The sequence below is a fragment of the Bos indicus genome, chromosome 6 (genome assembly GCF_029378745.1).
Source record: "Bos indicus isolate NIAB-ARS_2022 breed Sahiwal x Tharparkar chromosome 6, NIAB-ARS_B.indTharparkar_mat_pri_1.0, whole genome shotgun sequence".
In the NCBI taxonomy this organism is placed as follows: domain Eukaryota; kingdom Metazoa; phylum Chordata; class Mammalia; order Artiodactyla; family Bovidae; genus Bos; species Bos indicus.
In genome coordinates, this window is record NC_091765.1 from 16405753 (window position 1) to 16427234 (window position 21482).

Genomic DNA, 21482 nt, shown 5'->3' on the forward strand with positions numbered 1-21482 from the left:
TGGAACAAAGAGCACAGAGGAGCAAAGGGCACAAGCAAAGTACTTGAGCAGGTGGCCCAGATTTCTCTCTTTTCCCCCAAATCCAAACTGTTGCACCCGTGTCCCTCAGCCCACACCTGTGGCTCTATGGGAACCCTGGTGTGAGCAGCTGAAGGAGGAGAGAAACATTTGAGTTTGCTTCACAGATGGGTTGGCTCTGTATGTAGGTACAACCTGAAAGTGGCAGCTGAATGACAGCCATGCTTGGTAATTGTCTGAAACACAGTGGTGGAAGAAAGTCCTCCCAGTGGGCAGAGCTTCAGCTTGTACACATGGCTGTCCACTTTGCGTGGGAAAAAAGAGGCCTAAGGTTAGACTGGATATGGAATCACAGGCAGTAGTAATTGCCTGATGGTCTTTTTCCCTATAATGAAAGATATTCAAAGATTAAGAACAAGAAGGTCTGAGTAGAAAACTTGTAGACGTACCTGTAGGAGTGGGAATGAAGTATAAAAATCTTTGTAATGCATGTTAACACCACCAGAGAACATCCACTAAAGAAAAGTTATCAATCATCAACAAAATGACTCAGCTAATTGATATCCACCAGTCTCAGTCATCAAGCACCTCAGTACTAGCACAGCAGGCACAAGGATAAAATGGCTATGGTGACAGAGATGGCCAGTAACATCACAGGCCCTGAAGGTTTCTTTGGCTACTGCCACCAACAAATGTCCAATCTGACAGCAACAGAGACCAATGCTGAGCCCCCAAGATGGCACAGCTCATCAAGGATACCAGCTAGCCACTCAGTGGTAAATTGATCATTCAGTTATTTCACTCTTAAAAAGGCCAGAGGTACATCCTCACAGGAATAGACAGAAATAAACAGACATAAAGTCAGGTACCTTTCCTACCTGCAGGGCCACAGGGTCATGAGTCAAAGGATTACAGAGTATTTAATCCTCCAACAAGGGATCCCGTGTAACATCCTACTAGATAGGGGAACCCACTTTCTAACAAAGGAGATGTGAGCTTGGAGCTCTGGCCAAGCAATTCACTGGTCATACCATATAACTGCACTACTGTGAAGCTGACTGCCTTACGGAGCATTGGCGTAGCCTGCTGAAGGCCGAACTGAGGTGCCACTTAAGACAATACTCTGAGGACTGGGTGCTGTCCTCCAAGAAGCAGTATATGCATTGAATCGAAGGACCGTCATGCCGCACTGTGTCTGCAACAGAGAGAAAACACAGGTCTGCGACCCAAGAAGCAGAAGCAGAAATGGCCACACTTGCCATCACTTCTGATGACCAACTGGAAGCCATGTGCTTCCTGTCCCCACACTTTGCACTCTGAGGTCTGTTTCTCAAAGAAAACACACCGTTGCCCTGGGGCACAACAAGAATCCCAGTGAACTATATGCTCTGCCTTCTGCCTGGCGCACATTGAGCTACCTGGGGAGAGGAGGGGTCACCATCTTGATAGGAGTAACCTATCACTTCAGAGGAAGTCTGCTGTTACACAGCCAGGGTAGGGAGAAATGTGTGGGGAACCGTATGAGCTACTCAGGTATCTCTTGTGACAGTAGAGGGATAGGAACAGCAGCCATGGTTTGAGAAGGGAATGGTTTTCAGGGGCTCAGGCCACTCCAGGAAGAGGTTGAGGGTCATGCCACCAGGTAAGCCACTGAGGCCAGCAGAGGGGGAGACTCAGGGTGAAGGGAATCTAGAATGGACGGGAAGGAGGCAGAGGATGAGGATTAACTGCAGCCCCAAGATCAACCGCAAGGCCAGGGGCTACAGTTCCTTCCCCCACCCCAACCCCCTGCAACTTCCCTCTCCTAAATTATCTCTCAGGAAGAGGCCCACTGCAATTTTGAAGGAGCCACACTTAAAACATACATAGAAAGTAGACCTCAAAGGTGCAAATGGTAGACTCTGAAAGACCAGGAGATGAGTTTCCCAGATCCCCCTTTCAAGGAAGGTCTGGCTGTCTGGCTGTGAAGAGTGTGGTCAGCGGACACTTCTGTCTGACAGCAACTGAAGACCCACTCACCCAAGGGCGTGCATTTCCTGGGCAACTGTCACCAGGTCACGTCACTGAGAAAGGCAGGCAGGACCCAGCCATTTCTGCATGACCCAGGGCCCCTGTGACTGGCTGCTATCACTCCAGAGCCTCCCCCTGCCAAGCTGGCCAAGACTTTGTTGAACCCACATTGCAGTTTGCTTTCTCTTTCTGTTCATTCCTGCTTCTCCTCCTTTCCTTTCCCAGGAGCTGATTCCTGACAAGTATCTCCCACCCCAAACTCTGTCTCACATCTGCTTCAAGAGAATCGAACTGTGACAGCATTTCTGCTGAGAGAAAAAGAACTTATCACAGGACAACCCATGATTGATAAAGGAAGCATTTTGGTGAGGATTTTTAGTGTTCAGCATAGCATTCAATACGATGGACGTTTTACTCCTTACCATTTCCTAGTCTTCGTCCTTAAAGAAAAATATGATTCTGTGTTTACCAAAGCATAAGAAATTTCTTTCAGTGGTGTCTGCCTACTGTAGCAAACAGAACAAGGCATTGTTCAGTATTGAGGTGGGGCATCAGTTTTCTCTGCGGGAAAACAGTCCCTCAGCTATTTGCTGAGGTCTTTTTGGTTTCATTTACGGTAAAACTCTGGATTTTTGCCAAATTCTCCACAAGTTCAAAAGTACAAAGCTCTTTAGGAGGGCTGCTCTTTTTAAATATTTTTTCAGAGGTTAAAAATTAAATTTCAAAGAATACCTGGGGTGCAGAGGAGTCCACAGTAGAGACACAGACCCTGATTGTCTCCAACATGAAGTTTGGTCATGTCATTCTCTTACTTTTGTGCTTCTACTTAAGTTTTTGTGAGGTAAGCAATTCAATATTTATACAAACTTTTAAGTAGATAGTTCAAATATTGTAAAAATACAGAAAAAAACTCAAGGATATTATTTTGACTTAAAGATTACATAGTTCACTTGCCAACGATGACAGTATTTAGTCAGTAACCAAGATTTTATGTTATATCTTGATGAAAAAGCTTGAAGAAATTGCTTTTTTCATATGCTAATATCTGTGCATAGAGATTGGACTGAATGAAAATTTTACTAATAGATCTATGATTTATAGTAATTATTAAATCAGTAAACATTTATTAAGCCCTATCTATGTGCAAGGTATAGAGATGAGCAAGACTGATTCTTCCTTCAACAGCCTTTTGTACAGTTGTAGAAAGATGATACAAATATACCAATGAGGAAATAAGAAGCATAATTTGAAAAATATTTGAAAACATGAGAAGGAACTGTTATAAGACATATATATTTAATTGCCAAAAAATGGCACAAATATCATCATCTGCCAAGGGACTTTAATGAGAGGAAAAATCCCTTCCTGCTCAGAGATTGGGAAGGGTTTATGGGCCAAGTGGGATTTGAGCTATGGGGTCGCACAGAGTCGGACACGACTGAAGCGACTTAGCAGCAGCAGCATAATTCTGGATTAGATCTGATCAGTGGAGAGAAAGAGGAAATGATTTTCAGCCTGAAAAACAGCAAGTGGTATGGCCAGAAAGACAGCAAAGCACTGGGCTCCTCTCCATGAATAAACCCACTTGATCAGAGTAGAGACTTTGTAGGCAACTCAAGGAGTTAAAGCCAAAACAACAGATCGTAGCCAGTCTGGAAGGTAGCCTGTTAAGGTTAGAAATGTTTAAGACATATTAGAGACTTGCTAATGATTTGCCTACTTTTGTAATCAAAGAGTTTTGAAATAATTCCAAAAATTGTTTTGTTTTTAAGTCCGTTTATAGCAGAAAATGTTTAAAGAGAACTACCTAAGATATCAGAATTAAATACTTAAGTTTCTTATAAGTTCTAAACTATATATGCAATGTTTAGAGTACAAACCAAATGGAAATAAAGTAAGTGCTTGTTGATTAAAATAGATTAAATTATTGCACATCCAAAAATAACTATCACATTAAAATGATGCTTTTATATTTATTGAAATTAAAAAATGCCTCACTAAAATCTTATTTTTGTTAAGAAAAATACACACACACATACATACACAAATATATTAATAACTGCTTATATAAATGGCAGTTTAAAAGTTCATGGGGAGTGTATATTAAACAGATAACAGTATCTCTGAGTAATGGGATTACTCATGATTTTTATGTTTCATATATTTACAAATTTTCAGAGTTCAAAAATTTTGTCTTATTCATTCTTCATTTTTCTTTTTTAAATACCAAATAAATGTGTGTTGCATTATAACAAGAAAATTTTGTTTTCTGAAAAAAAGGATATTTCAGCCACATTTTGGGTTCCTGGAACAAAAGCAGAATAAAAAAGAAAACTGAAAATAGTTTTCACTTCCACAAAGGAAAAGAGCCTCTTTCTTTTACTGAACAATCATCCAATCATAAAATTGTCTTCATTCCTTTAAGAAGCAGCATTTTGAAATCACAACTTCGTAAAATATTATTATTTCTTTATAAAAGGAAATGGAATGATTTTTTATGGCACCTGCTGAGAAATAATCATTTTTAAATAGAGCTTACCATAGAGATAGGGGCTTCCCTGGTGGCTCAGCAGTAAAGAATCCACCTGCCAATGCAGGAGACCTGAGTTCTTCCCTGGGTCGGGAAGATCCCCTGGAAAAGGCAATGGCAACCCACTCCAGTATTCTTGCCTGGAGAATCCATAGACAGAGGAGCCTGGTGGGCTACAGTCCATGGGGTCACAAAGAATCAGACCTGATTTAGCGGCTGAAGAGCAACAACTATAGAGACAACATAAATATGTTCTAAGTTTTAAAATGTATCTACATTTTCAACATGAAATAAAATATGTACAGCTGGGAGAAAGTTTTGTATTGTAAAAGCTGGGAGCAGATTTCCTTCTAGGGGATAAAAAGCCCCACCCCCTTTTTATATCAAAACATTTCGATGGACTGATTTGAAAGTGGATTATGTCAATGATGGGATGGGCTGGCAGTGAAGTTGTTCTGAACAGTGAGATGAGAATCCTGGTTTTACTGAACCTACCCAGACAGAGAGGTAAGGGGACTTAGGAAAGGGTGGGAAAGAAACTCAGAGTGCAGAGGGAGTGGCTGCTGTGTCAGTAACAAAGGGGTGGTAAGGAACAGGGATCTCGGTCCTTGGAATTCCCCAGGCAAAAATTCTGGAGTACCTAGCCATTCCCTTTGCCACAGGATCTTCCCAACCTAAGGATCAAACCGTCTCCTGCATTGCAGGCAGTTCCTTTACCATCAGAGCCACCAGGGAAGTCCCAGTAATGAATAGGGAAGCCAAATATTTTAGTCAATATGGTTAAATACTGTGGTATACTTGGCTGTGACATAATCCCTGACCAAAGCTTTTTTTTTTTAACCCTAAAAGCATATTATAAAATTCGGTTTATACGGGTAGTATTTTGGAAGGAAAGAACTGGGGTAATGGTCAACAGAGTGATGAGATCTGGAAAGAGAATATGCACAGAGGCAATACACAGTGTAGAGAGTGACGTCAGCTAGCAAGGCAGAGTAGGCAAATCCAAACACTTGTCCACAAAAAAAACTAGAAAAGTCAAGCAAGTGTTCAAAACCAACTTTGTCAGAACTCCAGTTATCAAGGTCCCACGGTACCCAAGTGAATGCTGAATGAAGGAAAAAGGCAACTTAAAAATGGCAGGAAAACTGCAGTATTTCTACTTGCCCTTACCCCACCCAGATACCAACTCAGTGGCAGTCTTGAAGATAGCAATCCAGATTCCCAGTGTGGAACTCTAGTCCCCAGTTCTAAATGGAGCAGAGCAGACTTTATTTAAAAAGAAATTGTGTTTGTCTGTTCTAACCTATCCAGGGGCTACTTGAAAGACTGAAGCAATAAATTTGTCTTTTTTTCATCTAACCTGGAACTCAGAGTGGAAAGGCAGCAGGCATTCCTCAAAAACATCATAAAGGCAAGCAAATAAACAATCTACCTCCACCTGAGACAAAACAGTTGAGGCCTACAATAGAGTGCAGAAGCTTGGAAGGAAAAGTTAGAGTTTCAGCTGGAAATTAGGGCATTCAAAAGCCCCTGTGTATCCTGAAGAATTTAGAAAGCAACACACATGCCCAGGCAAGAAGCCCAGAAAACACCTAAGAAGACCCTAAGCCTAGACCTCCAGGCTCAGTGCAAATGTGAAGTAAAAGCTAAGACAGAATTTTCAAAACTCTGGTTAAGTACTGAGCACTGAAGTGCCCCAGCACAGAGGCAATTTGCAAGCTCGGAAGAGGTTTTTTTGTTGTTCTCAATTTCAAGGATTCCTTATTCTTTTCTTTCCTTCTTTCCTTTCTTTCATTTCCTTCTTCCTTCCTTTCTCTTTTTTCCCCTCCCTGTCCATTTCCCTTTCTTTTCCTCTCTCTCTGGTTGCTTGTGTTGAAGGAAATCTTTGTCTAAATCCTAGCTAAATGCAAGGTAAAGAAACCAAGACTTCAGAAACCACACAGGACAAAAAAAAAAAAAAAAACCTTTATAGAAACAGTTTTGAAAAATCAATAAATAGCTATAGTCTACAGGAATCAAGGAAAGCAAACCCTGAGAAGAAGAAAGAATTTGATTTCAAAAATTACAACATTATAATATTAAAAATATCCAGTCTCCAACAAAGAATATGAAGCATGCAATGAAACAAGAAAATATGGCCCATTCACAGGAGAAATTATTTCTGAGGAAGAACAGACTTTGAACTCACCAGACAAAGACTTTAAGTCAAACATCTTAAATATATTCAAATAACCAAAAAAAAAAAAAAAAAAAAACGAGGAGGATGTAGGAACAAATAGAGAATATCCATGAAAGATAGAAACTTAAGGAATTAGACTGAAAAGTATAACAAAGAATTCACTAGAGGGTTTTAATAGCAGATTTGAGCAGGCAGAGGAGTAAGTGAAGCTGAAGATTGGTCAATTAAATTATCTGAGGAGCAGAAAGAAGAATAAAAAGAGAAACCATCAGTATACACACAATTGGAATCTCAGAAGGAGAAGAGAGAGTCGGAGAATATTTGAAGAATTAATAACCAAAAACTTCTGAAATTTGATAAAAGATAATGAACCTAGAATGTCCCTGGTGATCCAGTGGCTAAGAATCCGCCCGGTAATGCAGGGGACACGGGTTCCATCCCTGGTCTGGGAAGATTCCACATGCCGTGGGGCAGCTAAGCCCGTGCACCACAACTGCTGGGCACATGCACTCTGGAGCCTGTGCTTCGCAACAAGCAAAGCCACTGCAGTGAGAAGCACCACAGCTAGGGAGGAGGCTCCACTTGCAGCACCTAGAGAGGGCCTATATGCAGCAGTGAAGACCCAGTACAGCCACAAAGTAGTTGATTAATTAAAAAAAAAAAAAAAAAAAGAAATGTGTTCAACCTCAGTAATTGGGGGAAAATGCAGATAAAACTATTCTCTGATGACATTTTTATATAGCTAATTGACAAAGATAAAAATGTTTAATGTTTTCTGTGGTCAAGAAGATGGAAAATAGGCCCTGTCATATATTGATGACCCCTGGAGAAGGGATAGGCTACCCACTCCAATATTCTGGCCTGGAGAATACAATGGACTGTATAGTCCATGGGGTTGGAGAAATATCAATAACCACAGATACGCAGATAACACCACCCTTATGACAGAAAGCTAAGAAGAACTAAAGAGCCTCTTGATGAAAGAGGAGAGTGAAAATGTGGCTTAAAACTCAACATTCAAAAAACTGGGATCATGGCATCCAGTCCCATCGCTTCATGGTAAATAGATGGGGAAACAATGGAAACAGTGACAGACTTTATTTTCTTGGGCTCCGAAATCACTGCAGATAGTGACTGCAGCCATGAAATTAAAAGACACTTGCTCCTTGGAAAAAAAGCTATGACCAACCTAGACAGTATATTAAAAAGCAGAGACATGACTTTGCCTCTCTATGATGGACAAAGGTCCATCTAGTCAAAGCTATGGTTTTTCCAGTAGTCATGTATGGATGTGAGAGTTGGACCATAAAGAAAGCCGAGTGCCAAAGAACTGATAATTTTGAACTGTGTGTTGGAGAAGACCCTTGAGAGTCCCTTGGACTGCAAGGAGATCCAACCAGTCAATCCTAAAAGAAATCAGTCTGAATATTTGTTGGAAGGACTGATGCTGAAGCTGAAACTGTTTCAACAAACCTGAAACTCGAATACTTGGTCACTTGATGCAAAGAAATGACTCATTGGAAAAGATCCTATTGCTGGAAAAGATTGAAGGCAGGAGGAGAAGGGGACATCAGAGGATGAGATGATTGGATGGCATCACCAACTCGATGTACATGTCTTTGAGCAAGCTCCAGGAGTTGGTGAGAACGGGGAAGCCTGACATGCTGCAGTTCATGAGGTTGCAAAGAGTTGGACATGACTGAGCGACTGAACTGAACTGATATATTGATGATAAGAGTTCAAATTTGAGCAATTTCTAGAGAGAGAAGGGCTTCTCAGGTGGCTCAGTGGTAAAGAATCTACCTGCCAATTCAGGAGACCCAGGTTCATCCCTGGGTGGAGAAGATCTCCTGTAGTAGGAAATGACAACTCACTCCAGTATTCTTGCCTGGAAATTTTCATGAACAGAGGAGCTTGGCGGGCTTCAGTCCATGGGGTCACAAGAGTTTGCAACTGAGCATGCACACTAGAGAGAGAAATTAGCCAATGTCTTTCTAAACTAAAACTGCTCATTTCTTTGATTCAGCAGTGTTACTCCCAGGTAAGTACTGACAAATATACTTAGCATATGGGGGAAATAATGTGTATTATACGAGGAGATTTATACAACACTTTATAATAACAGAACATTGGAAACAATCTAAATTCCCTTTGTTGGCTACTGGTTGTAAATTATACTGGTGTTGGGGGTGCAGAATTAGTAAAGTATGGGTTCACATATACAGTGATGATCTCTGGAAAGGTTCACTGCTGCTGCTGCTAAGTCACGTCAGTCGTGTCTGACTCTGCGACCCCATAGATGGCAGCCCACCAGGCTCCCCTGTCCCTGGGATTCTCCAGGCAAGAACACTGGAGTGGGTTGCCATTTCCTTCTCCAATGCATGAAAGTGAAAAGTGAAAGTGAAGTTGCTCAGTCGTGTTCGACTCTTAGCGACCCCATGGACTGCAGCCCACCCGGCTCCTCCATCCATGGGATTTTCCAGGCAAGAGTATTGGAGTGGCATGCCATTGCCTTCTCCGGAAAGGTTCACTAGGAACTATTAAGTGGTTGACTCTGCGGTAGTGCTTGAGGGAATGAAGGGATAACAGGAGAGAAATATAATTTTTACAGGCACCCTTTTGAACATGTTTGTAATATTTCTATGTGTTTTCTATTTTAAAAAATATCAATTAAAAATGAAAAAATTTTTTCATCCATTTTACATTCATTATAACAAAACAAGACCAAGAAACTACGCCATTGTTTTGTTTTGTTTTGCACTCTCTGAGGCAAAAGTGATGGAAATGACCCTGAAATAAAATTGGAGGGAAAAATTGCTAGTGAAGACCACGATGAGAAGGAACTGAGGCCGCATAGGGCCTAAAACTCTTTCAGTGGAAATGTTCTGATATGACTGTTAACTTTCAGGATATGAGCTGTTTATTCACTTCTGGAAGAAAGACAAAAGTTTATATTGCTTACTCCTTTTGAAACTTTTCCATCTTATTCCTCAGTGTTTTCCAGGGAAATCCTGATTGTACCTGTTGGCCATCCTGATCCAGTCATCACAAAATCTCAGTGGCATGTAACCTGATTTAGTTTACTCGCCTACAGGTTAGCTGGAGATCATCTCATCTAAGGTGGGCTCAGCTGGAGTGATTCTTTGTTGCTGGCCCGATCATCTTCTTCCTGTAGCTATGGCAGAGAAGCAGAAGGACAGACCCAGTTGCACAAGTACCCTCCAAGCATCTCTTGTCACATATGCTGACTTTCTGTTGTCCAAAGCAAGTCACTGGCCAGGCCCAGAATCTAGAAGTAGGAAAACGTACCTCCCCTCTCCGGAGGAAGAGAGAACAGCAAAGGATAGGATAAAGAGCAGTAGAACTGGGGCCATAAGCAGTCTACCACAGTCAGCGTCACATTAGCGTCTGTGTAGGATCTTCAGTGTTTATTTGTGCCGTCCCATGTATTTTGCACTTGCTGTTCACAGCAGCTCTGTGAGGATATTCTTTTTATTTTCCACATTTCACAGAAGAAGAAACAACCATCAAGGTAAAGTCATTTACCAAAAATCACACAGCTAGTTAGCAGTAGAGGGGAATTTTCGACGTTTTTACAGCAAAAAGCAGGATGGAAAATGGTGGACTTTTGCTCTACTTGGTCATAATTGATTATTTTTTTCTTTTGTTTATAGGATAATTTTAGAAAACGAGGAAAGTCAAAGGCAGTGAAGAAATCAGAGGTAAAGCTATATGGCTGTATACCAGGGTGGGATAGTAGATTGTTGTGTTTTTGTTTTTTTCTTGTTTGTTGTCTAATAACCAACTGTCCATCTAAAATGGCTTCACTGGGAAATTCCCTGGAGGTCAAGTGCTTAGGCCTTTCACCGTGCTTTCACTGCCAAGGGTGCAGGATCAATCCCTGGTCGAGGAACTAAGATCCCACAATCCACGTGCCATGGCTAACAAAAAAGCTAACTTGTACTCCTGCCTAGAATAAAAAGATAAAGTTTACAGCAGGATAATCATTACAGCATCACAAATACCAAAGAAATGATCCCCCCTAAAAAAAAAAAGAAACAGCAGCTAAGGGAATTGAGTCATGTTTTAGAGATAACTAGGCTATTGTAGTAATCACTAAAAATTTTTGTGCATGTTCCCCAAGTATATGTGAATATATTTATTTATAAATAATATATACTCTACTGTATAAATATACTTTAAAAAATAAAATTTTAAAAACAAGTACTTTAATAATAATCTTACTGTTAATCTTTAATGAAATATAATCATCAAATACACTATTTTTAAATTTTTTCATTTGATTTCAATATCATATTAATTGGAAAAGATACCTTACAAAGAGCTGCTGCTGCTGCTAAGTCAACACACACAATAAACACAGGGAAAGTTTCAATGATAATATTCGATGGAAACCTATATTTCAATTAGTCTCTTTAATATTATTGATTGGGGGAGGGTTGGCTTCTTTTCATATCTGATTAGCTTTCTATTTGACTCATGTGGATTGTGGGATCTTGAACCCCATGGTGTGGCTAGTGAACAGCTTCTGCTGTAGCTGGAAGTGTAGACTCTGCCATTTTCTTGTTTATTGATGTTGTATTTTGGCATTATTGTCAATCTGATATCATTTCAGTACATGCATCTCTAAATCGCTTGTCCATCTGTGAAGATTATTTCAGCTAAAAGTAGATGATATAGTCTATAATGTCCCATAATCAAGCACATGAATATGATTCTCCATCCTGACAGAGAAACCTTCTCTTGACCCCATTTTGTTGTTTAGTCACTCAGTCAGGTCCAGCTCTTTGCAACCCCATGGACTGCAGCACGCCAGACTTCCCTGACCTTCACCATTTCCTGGGGCTTGCCCAAACTCATGTCCATTGAGTTGATGACGCCGTCCAACCATCTCATCCTCTGTCATCCCTTTCTCTTCCTGCCTTCAATCTTTCCCAGCATCAGGGTCTTTTCTTATGAGTCAGCTCTTCACATGAGGTGGTCAAAGTATTGGAGCTTCAGCTTCAACATCAGTTCTTCTAATGAGTATTTGGGACTGATTTGTTTAGGATTGACTGGTTTGATCTCCTTGCAGTCCAAGGGACTCTCAAGAGTCTTCTCCAACACTGCAGTTCAAAATTAACAATTCTTCAATGCTCAGCCTTCCAATTCTCACATCCATGCGTGACTACTGGAAAAACTATAGCTTTGACAAGACGGACTTTTGTTGGCATAGTAACGTCTCTGCTTTTTAATATGCTGTCTAGGTTTATCATAGGTTTTCTTCCAAAGAGCATGTCTCCTTTAACTGCATTGTTGCAGTCACCATCTGCAGTGATTTTGGAGCCCAAGAAAATAGTCTGTCACCGTTTCCATTGTTTCCCCATCTATTTGCCATAAAGTGATTAGATCAGATGCCATGATATTAGTTTTCTGAATGCTGAATTTTAAGCCAGCTTTTTCACTCTCCTCTTCTACCTTCATTAAGAGGCTCTTTAGTTCCTCTTCACTTTCTGCCATAGGGTGGTGTCATCTGCATATCTGAGGTTATTGATACTTCTCCTGGTGATCTTGATTCCAGCTTGTGCTTCATCCAGCCTGGCATTTCACATGATGTTCTCTGCACATAAGTTAAATAAGCAGGGTGACAATATACACCCTTGACGTACTCCTTTCCCGATTTTGAACTAGTCCATTGTTCCATGTCCAGTTCTAACTGTTGCTTCTTGACCTGCACACAGGTTTCACAGGAGTCAGGTAAGGTGGTCTGGTGTTCCCATCTCTTTAAGAATTTTCCAGTTTGCTGTGATCCACAGAGTCAAAGGCTTTAGTGTAGTCAATAATGCCCTCCAATTATTACCCCATTTCTCTGTGCTTCTTGACATCTAATCTTCAAAAAAGTTGCTATGCTCAATTTCTCTTTCTATTATTTCTTGGGGCTTCCCAACCCAGTCTGGCTTGAGTTCCCACATTCTACCAAAATAACCTTTGTCAAGATCCCCATCTTACTGGAGGAGTATCACACAACTGCTAATCATCCCTTCCTTCTCTCTGCCTCTGTGTCACCATTTTCTGTTTATTTGTCTTTTACTTCACTGGCCACGTCTTCTTATCTCCTTTACCAATTCTTCATTATCTGCCTACCCTCTCAACATCATTTGCTCACATCCTCCAGTGGATAAGCCAAAATCTTTCCAGTAGCCAACAAGGTCCTATGTGATCAATCACACATCCCTCCAATTCTCTGGCCTCATCTCCTCCTGTTCTCTCTTCAGCCATTCACAGCCCTCCAGCCACACCAGCGTCCTGGTCCAAGAGCACATCACATATACTTCTACCCCTCAACTTTTGCTCTGGCTGTTTCCTCTGACTGTGACACTTCACCCCTAGATATCTGCATGGCTTACTCACTCACCTTCAGGCATCTGCTCCAAGGACTTTTCCTCAAAGTCTTCCTTGACAACCCTATATGCAAAAATAGCAATCCTTCCCCTCACTCTCCACAATCTCTCTCTTTCTCTTACTGTGTGTTTGTGTTTGTCTCCTTATGTCATACTACATATTTATTCTTTTTTAAAAAAATATTTATTTATTTGTCTGCACCGGGTCTTATTTGGAATCTTTAATTGTGACATGTGTGATGTCATGCATGTCCTGGGACTGAACCTGGGCCCCCTGCATTGGAAACACAAAGTCTTAGCCACTGGATCACCAGGGAGGTCCCTATGTTTATTCTTTATTTACTTTTTGCACTTGTGTCCCCAGGACCCAGAGCAGTGCCCAGCATATAGTAGGCTCTCAATAAATAGTGAGTGAATATGCTGTGAAGAGCCAATCCATATTCAAATATTAGAAAAGGTTCATTTCTGTCTTTCTACTTTTTCAATAAAACATACAAAGTTATTTCACCCTCTGGGTTATCTTCACATCCCTGGGGTTTATGTAATCCACTTTGAAAATTATTGCACAATAGGAGTGGCTCTCCATCCTTGGGGAGTGTAAGAATCTTTATGGAGCTTGTTTACAGTACAGATTCAAGGTCTCCCCTCAGAAATTCTAACTCAGGAGATCGAATGCTTGGGTCCAAGAATCTGCATTTGCACAATTACACACCTCACGTGAGTGAGGCAGACAGTCCCAGGCTACAACTGGGAGTACTTTCCATGTATTTGGTACTCTTCTTTTTCAGCTTTAAATTCCAGACTCAATAACAATGGGGAAAAGGCTTCTTTAGCATACTCCATCAGCTCACACATAGCTTACACACAGAATGATTCAGTTTGTCCCAATCTCCCTAGACAAGTGGTTCTCAAGGTTTGGGATTATAAAGACTATTTCTAGATGGCTATCTGTATCAGTCAGTTTTGGCTACACTCCAATAAGAACCAATCCTCAAATCTTAGTGGCTTGACATAAGAAAAGTTAATTTTTTCTCATGCAAAGACTGTGGGTCTGGGTAACTCTCCAGTGAACACGTCCTCCATGTGTTGGGCCAACCTTCTGAGCTGGTTTGATTCTATGGTGCCTCTGAAACACATGCTCCCCTGATCACCATAGCAGAGCAGAAGTAAGTAGCATTGTTGAGCACTGGAAATTAAATGTTTCTACCTGAAACCAATACATGTTACTTCAGCTTACATTTCTGTGGGCAAAGCAAGTCACCACCACATCCAGCCACAAGAAGGAAATGCAGCCTCACCATTTGCTTGGAAATAAGAGCTACATGAGATTTTAGTAAATAGTATTATGTTTACCACAAAAACAAATCCTAAGAAAATACTTACATCCACCACTCTACCTTTCACCATCAACTATAGGCAGAATAGTAGCTGTAACTTTAGTTATTACAATCCGTTATTGTAGGAAGGAAGGAAGTTACACAATCAATATTATTTCAGTGATGATTTAAATAATTTTGCTTCTTATTAATTTTAACAGCTTCCACACCCATTGGAAAGATAAACACACATGAATGTATGAGGAATAGTTTATATTCTGTCTACAGCAAAGACTGGTGTAAAAATGCATGTACAAACCCCTTTAATAATGTCCTCTAAGATCATCAGCCTACTGCTTAGACATTGAGGCTCCATGGGCAACTGTGACTTACCCAGTCCCTTTAGAGTTAAAACTTTTTGCCATCAGGTTTTACACAGTGAATAAGAAAGCCTTACTTTTACTGTTTTCCACCATCACAAATAATTTTCTAACTTTCCTTTGATTATTGCCGTTGTCAGCAGCCACAGTGTTGGTATTTGCCATTACCATCAATCTTAAATTTTAAATGGTAATATTATCATAAAATTGATTCCACTTACAATAAGAAATTTTAGAAATAGAAAACTGCCTAATTCCAAAGGCAATCTTCTCCCCCATGCTCTGCTTATACCTTCTCCCATCCCATCCTCAACCTTATTCTAACAATTTTGCCCTTTCTCTCTTAAAGCTCCCATCTTTCCCATTCCATTGGATTACTGACCTTACCCTTTACTCATGATGAAATCTCACCTAACAACAAAAATCTCTCTTTACTGTGTCCCTTTATGATACTATCTTTCCATTTTTTTCCCCTTCAAAGTCTAACCTTAATGCTTTCTATACTGAAAGCATGATGACCTTCTTTTTCATTTAGCTGTTTTTTACTAAATTAATTCTATATACAATTACAAAGGCAAATAATACCACAGGGCTTAAAATCATGGTGATATTAAAATATTTAATAATTTATTTAACAATTGGTTGGGCTTAGATGGACTTCCCTGGTGGCTCAGATGGTAAAGAATCTGCCTGCAATGTAGGAGACCCAGGTTCAATCCCTGGGTCAGGAAGATCCTCTGGAGAAAGGAATAACAACCCACTGTTAGTATTCTTGCCTGGAGAATCCCATGGACAGAGGAGCCTGGAAGGCTACAGTCCTTGGGGTCAAAGGGTCACAAAGGGACATGACCGAGCGACTACCACAGATACACATAACATTAAACACCTCTCTCACACACACCTCCTCACCCTTGACTCTCTCTAACTAGAAACAACTTTCAAATATTTGTTGTTTCTTCTGCTGTTTATATGAGATTCCTTAAAAACATATTCATACAGCCATTCTTTTAACTAATCCTTTGGTTCTTTTAGCCACTCCATCTTCTTCAGAAGTAGTAGGGGCCCCAGTTCCTAAGCTTTTCTGGGGTCCTCTGGGGGTTAATTTGCTTTATTCTTATGGAGTTCCCTCATTAGGTTTGGGTTTCATTGCTCTGTCGTGTGCTAAACCTATTACCACCTGCCCATCTGCTTTCCGGCTTCCAACCTTTCAATAATATCCCAAGTCTATAATCCTCTCCCCCATTCTCCTTGGCCTCATTGATTATGCCTTTTTTAAAAATTATATTACTCTCATTTTAATGAAACTTGGAGAGGAGGCAGAAGTTTCTGTAAAGTCTGTGGTCAGTCTCCCATGTCTGAGTACAGGACCGATCAACAGAGTTAGCCCATGCTTCTGTTCCCATTTCTTCACTGCCCATTCTGGCCTCAGCTCACCAACGTCTGGTCTCTGCCTCTGACATTCAGCTAAAACTTCTGCCTCAAGGATCCCAGTCATCTTTGTTCATCAAATTCAGTGGCCTTTTTTTCAGCTTCCTCTTCTGAAGCTCTCTGCAAAATTAGACACATGAGCAACATCTCTCTGGCTGAAGAGCAAAATATCTTCTGCTTATTCCACATCTTCAGCTACTAAAAAGGGGAAAATTCTCCTCAGAGTGTGTGTGTGTGTGGTTTTTTTTTTTTTTGGTTTGTTTTTGGGGGGTCTTTTTGGTTATTTGTGTGTTTTGTTTTTCACTGTTCATTCAATGCATTCCAGGCTCACCATGCCCCTGAAGCAAGTCTGAGCAAGGAGACAGAAGCTTCATCTGAAGTGAAGGTCAGAGTCTATATAATTACTTGCTGTTATGTTGTTGTAGCCACACATTCCGGGAAACAAACTCACTTGGAAGGACAATGCAGATAGTAGAGTGCAGTTTATTACACCGGCAGGCCCAAGGCAGAGTCTCCTCTTAGCCAAGGACCCCAACCAGTTTTTGTGAAGACCTTATATACCCTGCGATTCATGGGGTCGCAAAGAGTTGGACACGACTGAGCAAATGATCTGATCTGATCTGATGTGATCTATATACCCTAAGTGTATGTCCCCAAACCCACCTCCCCACATTCCCTGAAACTAGTCTGAACAAAGGAAAAGAAAGATACAATCAAAGTTAACCCATGATTCATAGGCCTCAAGCCTAGGTAGTTAACAGTGGACAATTATCAATAGGCCTGTGGTCATATTCCAATAAGCATAATAGAATTTATGATTCTATTCAGTTACACAGATAATTAGGGTATTCTTTTAGGCCCCGAGAGTCTAGGTACAAGCCCTGGGGCTCTTCCATGGGGTGGGGGGTGGTGGGGGGGTTCTGGTTTTCCAGTTGGTATGTCACTTCCACAGATACTGGACATAAATAACTCAAAGTCCACAGTCCAGCCCGAGATTGAGTCCTGCTCTCAAGATGGAGCCTGTTCTGTCTGTTTCCTCCTTCAATATGTGACTCCTCATGAGACCAAGTGTCTTTTAATTTTTTGTTTTTGCTCTAAGAATGACTGAAAAGTTGATGACACTTGTCCAAGTTTCAGTCTAAAACTCAGGGGAAAATGACACCTCAGAAAGGGATAAATTTGGGGAAAAAAGAAAAATTTTCACCCAATTAAAATATTGATTTTTCAATAGAAAGGTGATTGTCCCTAAAAGGGTGACTGTCCTAGCTGTCAGGGCACTTAAATTTTATCAGTGGAAGGTACAGGAGCTAAATAATTACAAAGTTCAACTCTAATAAGTGCTACCAAAAAAGGTACATGGAACCATGGAAAGTATTAAGTAGTAGATTTTATTCTAGACCAGTGTATCAAAAATTGGTGTATTTAATGATAAATTTGTCAAATTTCCTGGTTATTTGATAAAGTTTACTAAAAATCACATCAGATAGAATGACTTTCACAGCTTTTGCAAAGTTTTATGTGGTCTTTAAGTGACTGATTTTTTTCTTCATCACAGCCCTTAAAGATTGTTTAACTTGTTTCTGCCCACTGAGCAAGAGTACGGGTTGGGGAGGGGTGGGAACTCTTATGGCCCGAGGCTGGGGAGACCAGATAAAAGGACGCCCATCCTTCAGAGGGATACCTGGAGCACAGAGAGAGAGAGAGAGCATTAACTTTCCACAACTGGCTTTTGACCCAATTGAACTATTTCCAGCCTTCACTGTATTTCTTCTGGATTCCTGGAGGTCTTTTTTTTTTTTTTTAGCAGCACTGATCATATGCGGAATCTTAGTTTCCCAACCAAGGATGGAACAGGGGCCCCTGCAATGGAAGCGTGGAGTCTTAACCACTGGACTGCCAGAGAATTCCCCAACAGGTCTAATTGGCCTCCTGCCTAGCTGTCTGATCTGATCTCCAGAAAGATCTTCCTCCAATGCAAATTTAAGGAAATTCAAAAAAAGTCTCCCAGGGACTCCCTCAGGACTGGCTACCTTATCCCCCACCACCCTCTTGCTCTATCCCTCAGCCTGAAATGCACTGTTTTTACTGTCAGGGTTTCACAGTTCTGCCTGGAGTGTGTACCCACCCCACCCTGCCAGTAGACTCCTCCTGAGCACTCTCAGAACTCAATCCAGATATCAGCTCTTCTTCGAGATGTTCCCAAGCCTCCTAGTCAGGCCAAGGACCCAGAACACAGTCCTGATGGCATCTTTGGCCCATGTCTACCAGGGAGCTTGAGCATATCTACCTTGACTCATGTCTACCAGAGATGGGCTTGCCTGTCTCCCTTCTGGCTGGTATACTCCTTAGGCAGGGTTTCCTAACCCGTGACCACCCCAGCTGAAGCACACACAAGCCTAGAGCCATCAGGTGGGACTGCTCATGATGTGCACCACCCTTCCTGTGTTTTGCTAGCACCAACCCTCTGCTAACACCTGACTTTCCTCGCTCTGCTTAGATGCTCCATGAAGCCTTTTAAAATGCACCTGGAGGGACTTCCCTGGTGGTTCAGTGGTTAAGATTCTGCATTTCCACTGCAAGGGTCAAGAGTCTGATCCCTAGTTGGGAAACTAAGATCCCCGATGCCCCATGGAGTGGCAACAACAACAAAAAAGCCCCTGGAAAGATGTAGTCTCTCCCACTCTGGATCTCCAAGAGTACTGCATCTTGTTTGTATGACTGCTACATCACTTACCCTAGTTTTTATGTGTATTTCTATCTTACTGTCTAGGTGTCAAACCCTTGAAAGACAGAGCCAATATCATGTTCATTTTACCAGGATTTTGCACAAAGTAGGAGTTTGGCAAATGGTTTTGCATTTATTAATAGAATTAATCAGCTTCATTCATCAGTCCATTCCATGAGACTATAATCAGCACCAAATTTGCTACTCCTTAAGGTGACTGGTGCAGAGAAGGCAATGGCACCCCACTCCAGAACTCTTGCCTGGAAAATCCCATGGACGGAGGAGCCTGGTAGGCTGCAGTCTATGGGGTCGCTAAGAGTCAGACACGACTGAGCGACTTCACTTTGACTTTTCACTTTCATGCATTGGAGAAGGAAATGGCAACCCACTCCAGTGTTCTTGCCTGGAGAATCCCAGGGACGGGGGAGCCCGGGGGGCTGCCATCTGTGGGGTTGCACAGAGTCGGACACAACTGAAGTGACTTAGCAGCAGCAAGGTGACTGGTGAGATACGTTGATTACTTCAAAGGCAGAATTTTATTTGGCTTTTGAATAATTACAGCTCCCACTGATTTCATGCCTAGTACCTCTCAACTATTATACACATCTTATTTCTAATCTTGGCAATAACCTTGTGAAATAGAAGGTAATACCCAATTTTACAGATGAGGAGGCTCATGTTTCATGAGGGTAGGTAACTTGCTCAAGACCAATTAAACTGTAAGTGCCCAAGTTGGGACTAGAAGCCAGAGTTGTTTGAGTCTGAAAACCACCAGACCACATCACCCTTATCTATGCTGTGGAGTAGGTGAGTCAGTTTTGTTTCTTTCCTTCAGGTTTACATCTTTAAAAATATTTTAGTTTGTTGCTAAGTTAATGTTTATTTTATGCTTTATAGCCCACTTCAACACAAGACACATCTCAAAAAGATTTCGTGGATAAAAAGTGCTTAACTGAAAAACACACACATCTCTCCTGCAACAAAGTCTTCTGCCAACCGTGGCAGAAATGCATCGATGGGACGTGTCTTTGTAAACTTCCTTATCAGTGCCCGAAGAATGGTACCAGGGTGTGTTCAACTAATGGGAAAAGCTACTCAACTTACTGTCAGCAGAAGAGTTTTGAATGTTATCGTCCTGAGGCAAAGTTTTTAAAAAGTGGAGCATGCACAGGTGGAGGTAGGAAAAGCCTAGTTTATTATATTAAGAAGAAAATTGTCTACTATATTTTCTATTAGAAAATACTTTTCCTTTTGAATGTTATAATGACAACTCAAAATTCTTCTCTAGACCCTCAGTAGTAGTTGGGGTGATAATAAAGAAATTAGGGATCATCAGAACACAGCCAGCCATTGAATCTAGAGCATGTGACCCTGAGGCTGGTCCTTCCCACTCCCAGTGCCTATGCCACTCTCTGCTGCCCAGCCCGTCAGAACCATCCCTACTCACTTCTACTTGGCTAAAGGGATTGTTCCCAGAGCTGTTGAGTTGCTTTAGAACCCAGGGGGAAATGCTTTACATGAGATTGGGACTGAAATAGAACCTCTTTGTACCCCTAACCCCAGTCATTTCTTCCAGTTTCCATCCCACCAATCCCTACCCCTCTCCCTAGCCCCAGCCTCATCAGCCCTGATCCGAGGTTTAGCTCAGGCCACTGCTGGCCAAGGACATACTCCACCCTAGCAAACGACACATCAGATCAGAGAGCTTGTCAAGACTTCAATCAGGTGCCTAATGTAACGAGGAGGCTGGGACCCTAATACATGAATTAGTGGAGTGATTAAGATGAAAAGACTCTTGGGCTGCCCTGGTGGCCCAGTGGTAAAGAATCAGCCTGCCAATGCAGGAGACATGGGTTCAATCCCTGGTCCAGAAAGATCCCACATTCCTTGGAGCAACTAAGCCCCTGCACCACAACTACCAAGCCTGCGCTCTAGAGCCCAGGAGCCACAACTACTGAAGCCCGTGCTCCTCAGAGCCTGTGTACCACGGCAAGAGAAGCCCCTGCAATGAGAAGCCCGCGGGGGCAATGAAGACCCAGCGCAACCAAAAATAAATAAGAAGATTGAGGGTCTCACTGTCAGTCAGATTTAGTTGCAAGCCCCTCCAAGCACCCCCTCCATTATTGACAAGCTGTGCAGCCTCTCTGGACTGCAGTTTCCGCATCTGTAAAATGTGAGTAACAGTAGTTCCTAACTCATAAGATTCTTGTGAAACTTAAACCATGTACATAAAGCTCTGTGGAGAGTGAACAAGAAGTGCTCATGAAATTTGAACTATGACAGCGAGTTTCAAGCTCGTTGTCTTTGGATATGAATTATCACAGACATTTCATGAATTTACAGAATGCTTGAAACATTCTTTTTAAAGATACCATGACGTGCACTAGAACACAGTAGCCTAAATATTTTTGTGTTGCTGAGGTAAGATGCTGAGGTATTGTGGACAGGAGGAAGGAAGATCCCTGAGTCCGGCTCTTTTACCTGTTGGAGAGGAG

The 21482-nt window shown here is 41.5% G+C and overlaps 1 protein-coding gene across 1 annotated transcript in view; it reads left to right on the forward strand.

Moving 5' to 3' along the window:
- Positions 1 to 2717: 2717 nt before the first annotated feature.
- The window catches only part of CFI (complement factor I), a 49326-nt gene continuing 30561 nt past the window's right edge, over positions 2718 to 21482 (forward strand). Inside the window, exons 1-4 of the mRNA XM_019962316.2 lie at positions 2718 to 2869; positions 10412 to 10459; positions 16588 to 16647; positions 19885 to 20164. Of these exons, the coding sequence (XP_019817875.2) occupies positions 2813 to 2869; positions 10412 to 10459; positions 16588 to 16647; positions 19885 to 20164 (445 nt within the window). The 5' untranslated portion in view covers positions 2718 to 2812. The remainder of the gene's footprint in view (positions 2870 to 10411; positions 10460 to 16587; positions 16648 to 19884; positions 20165 to 21482) is intronic.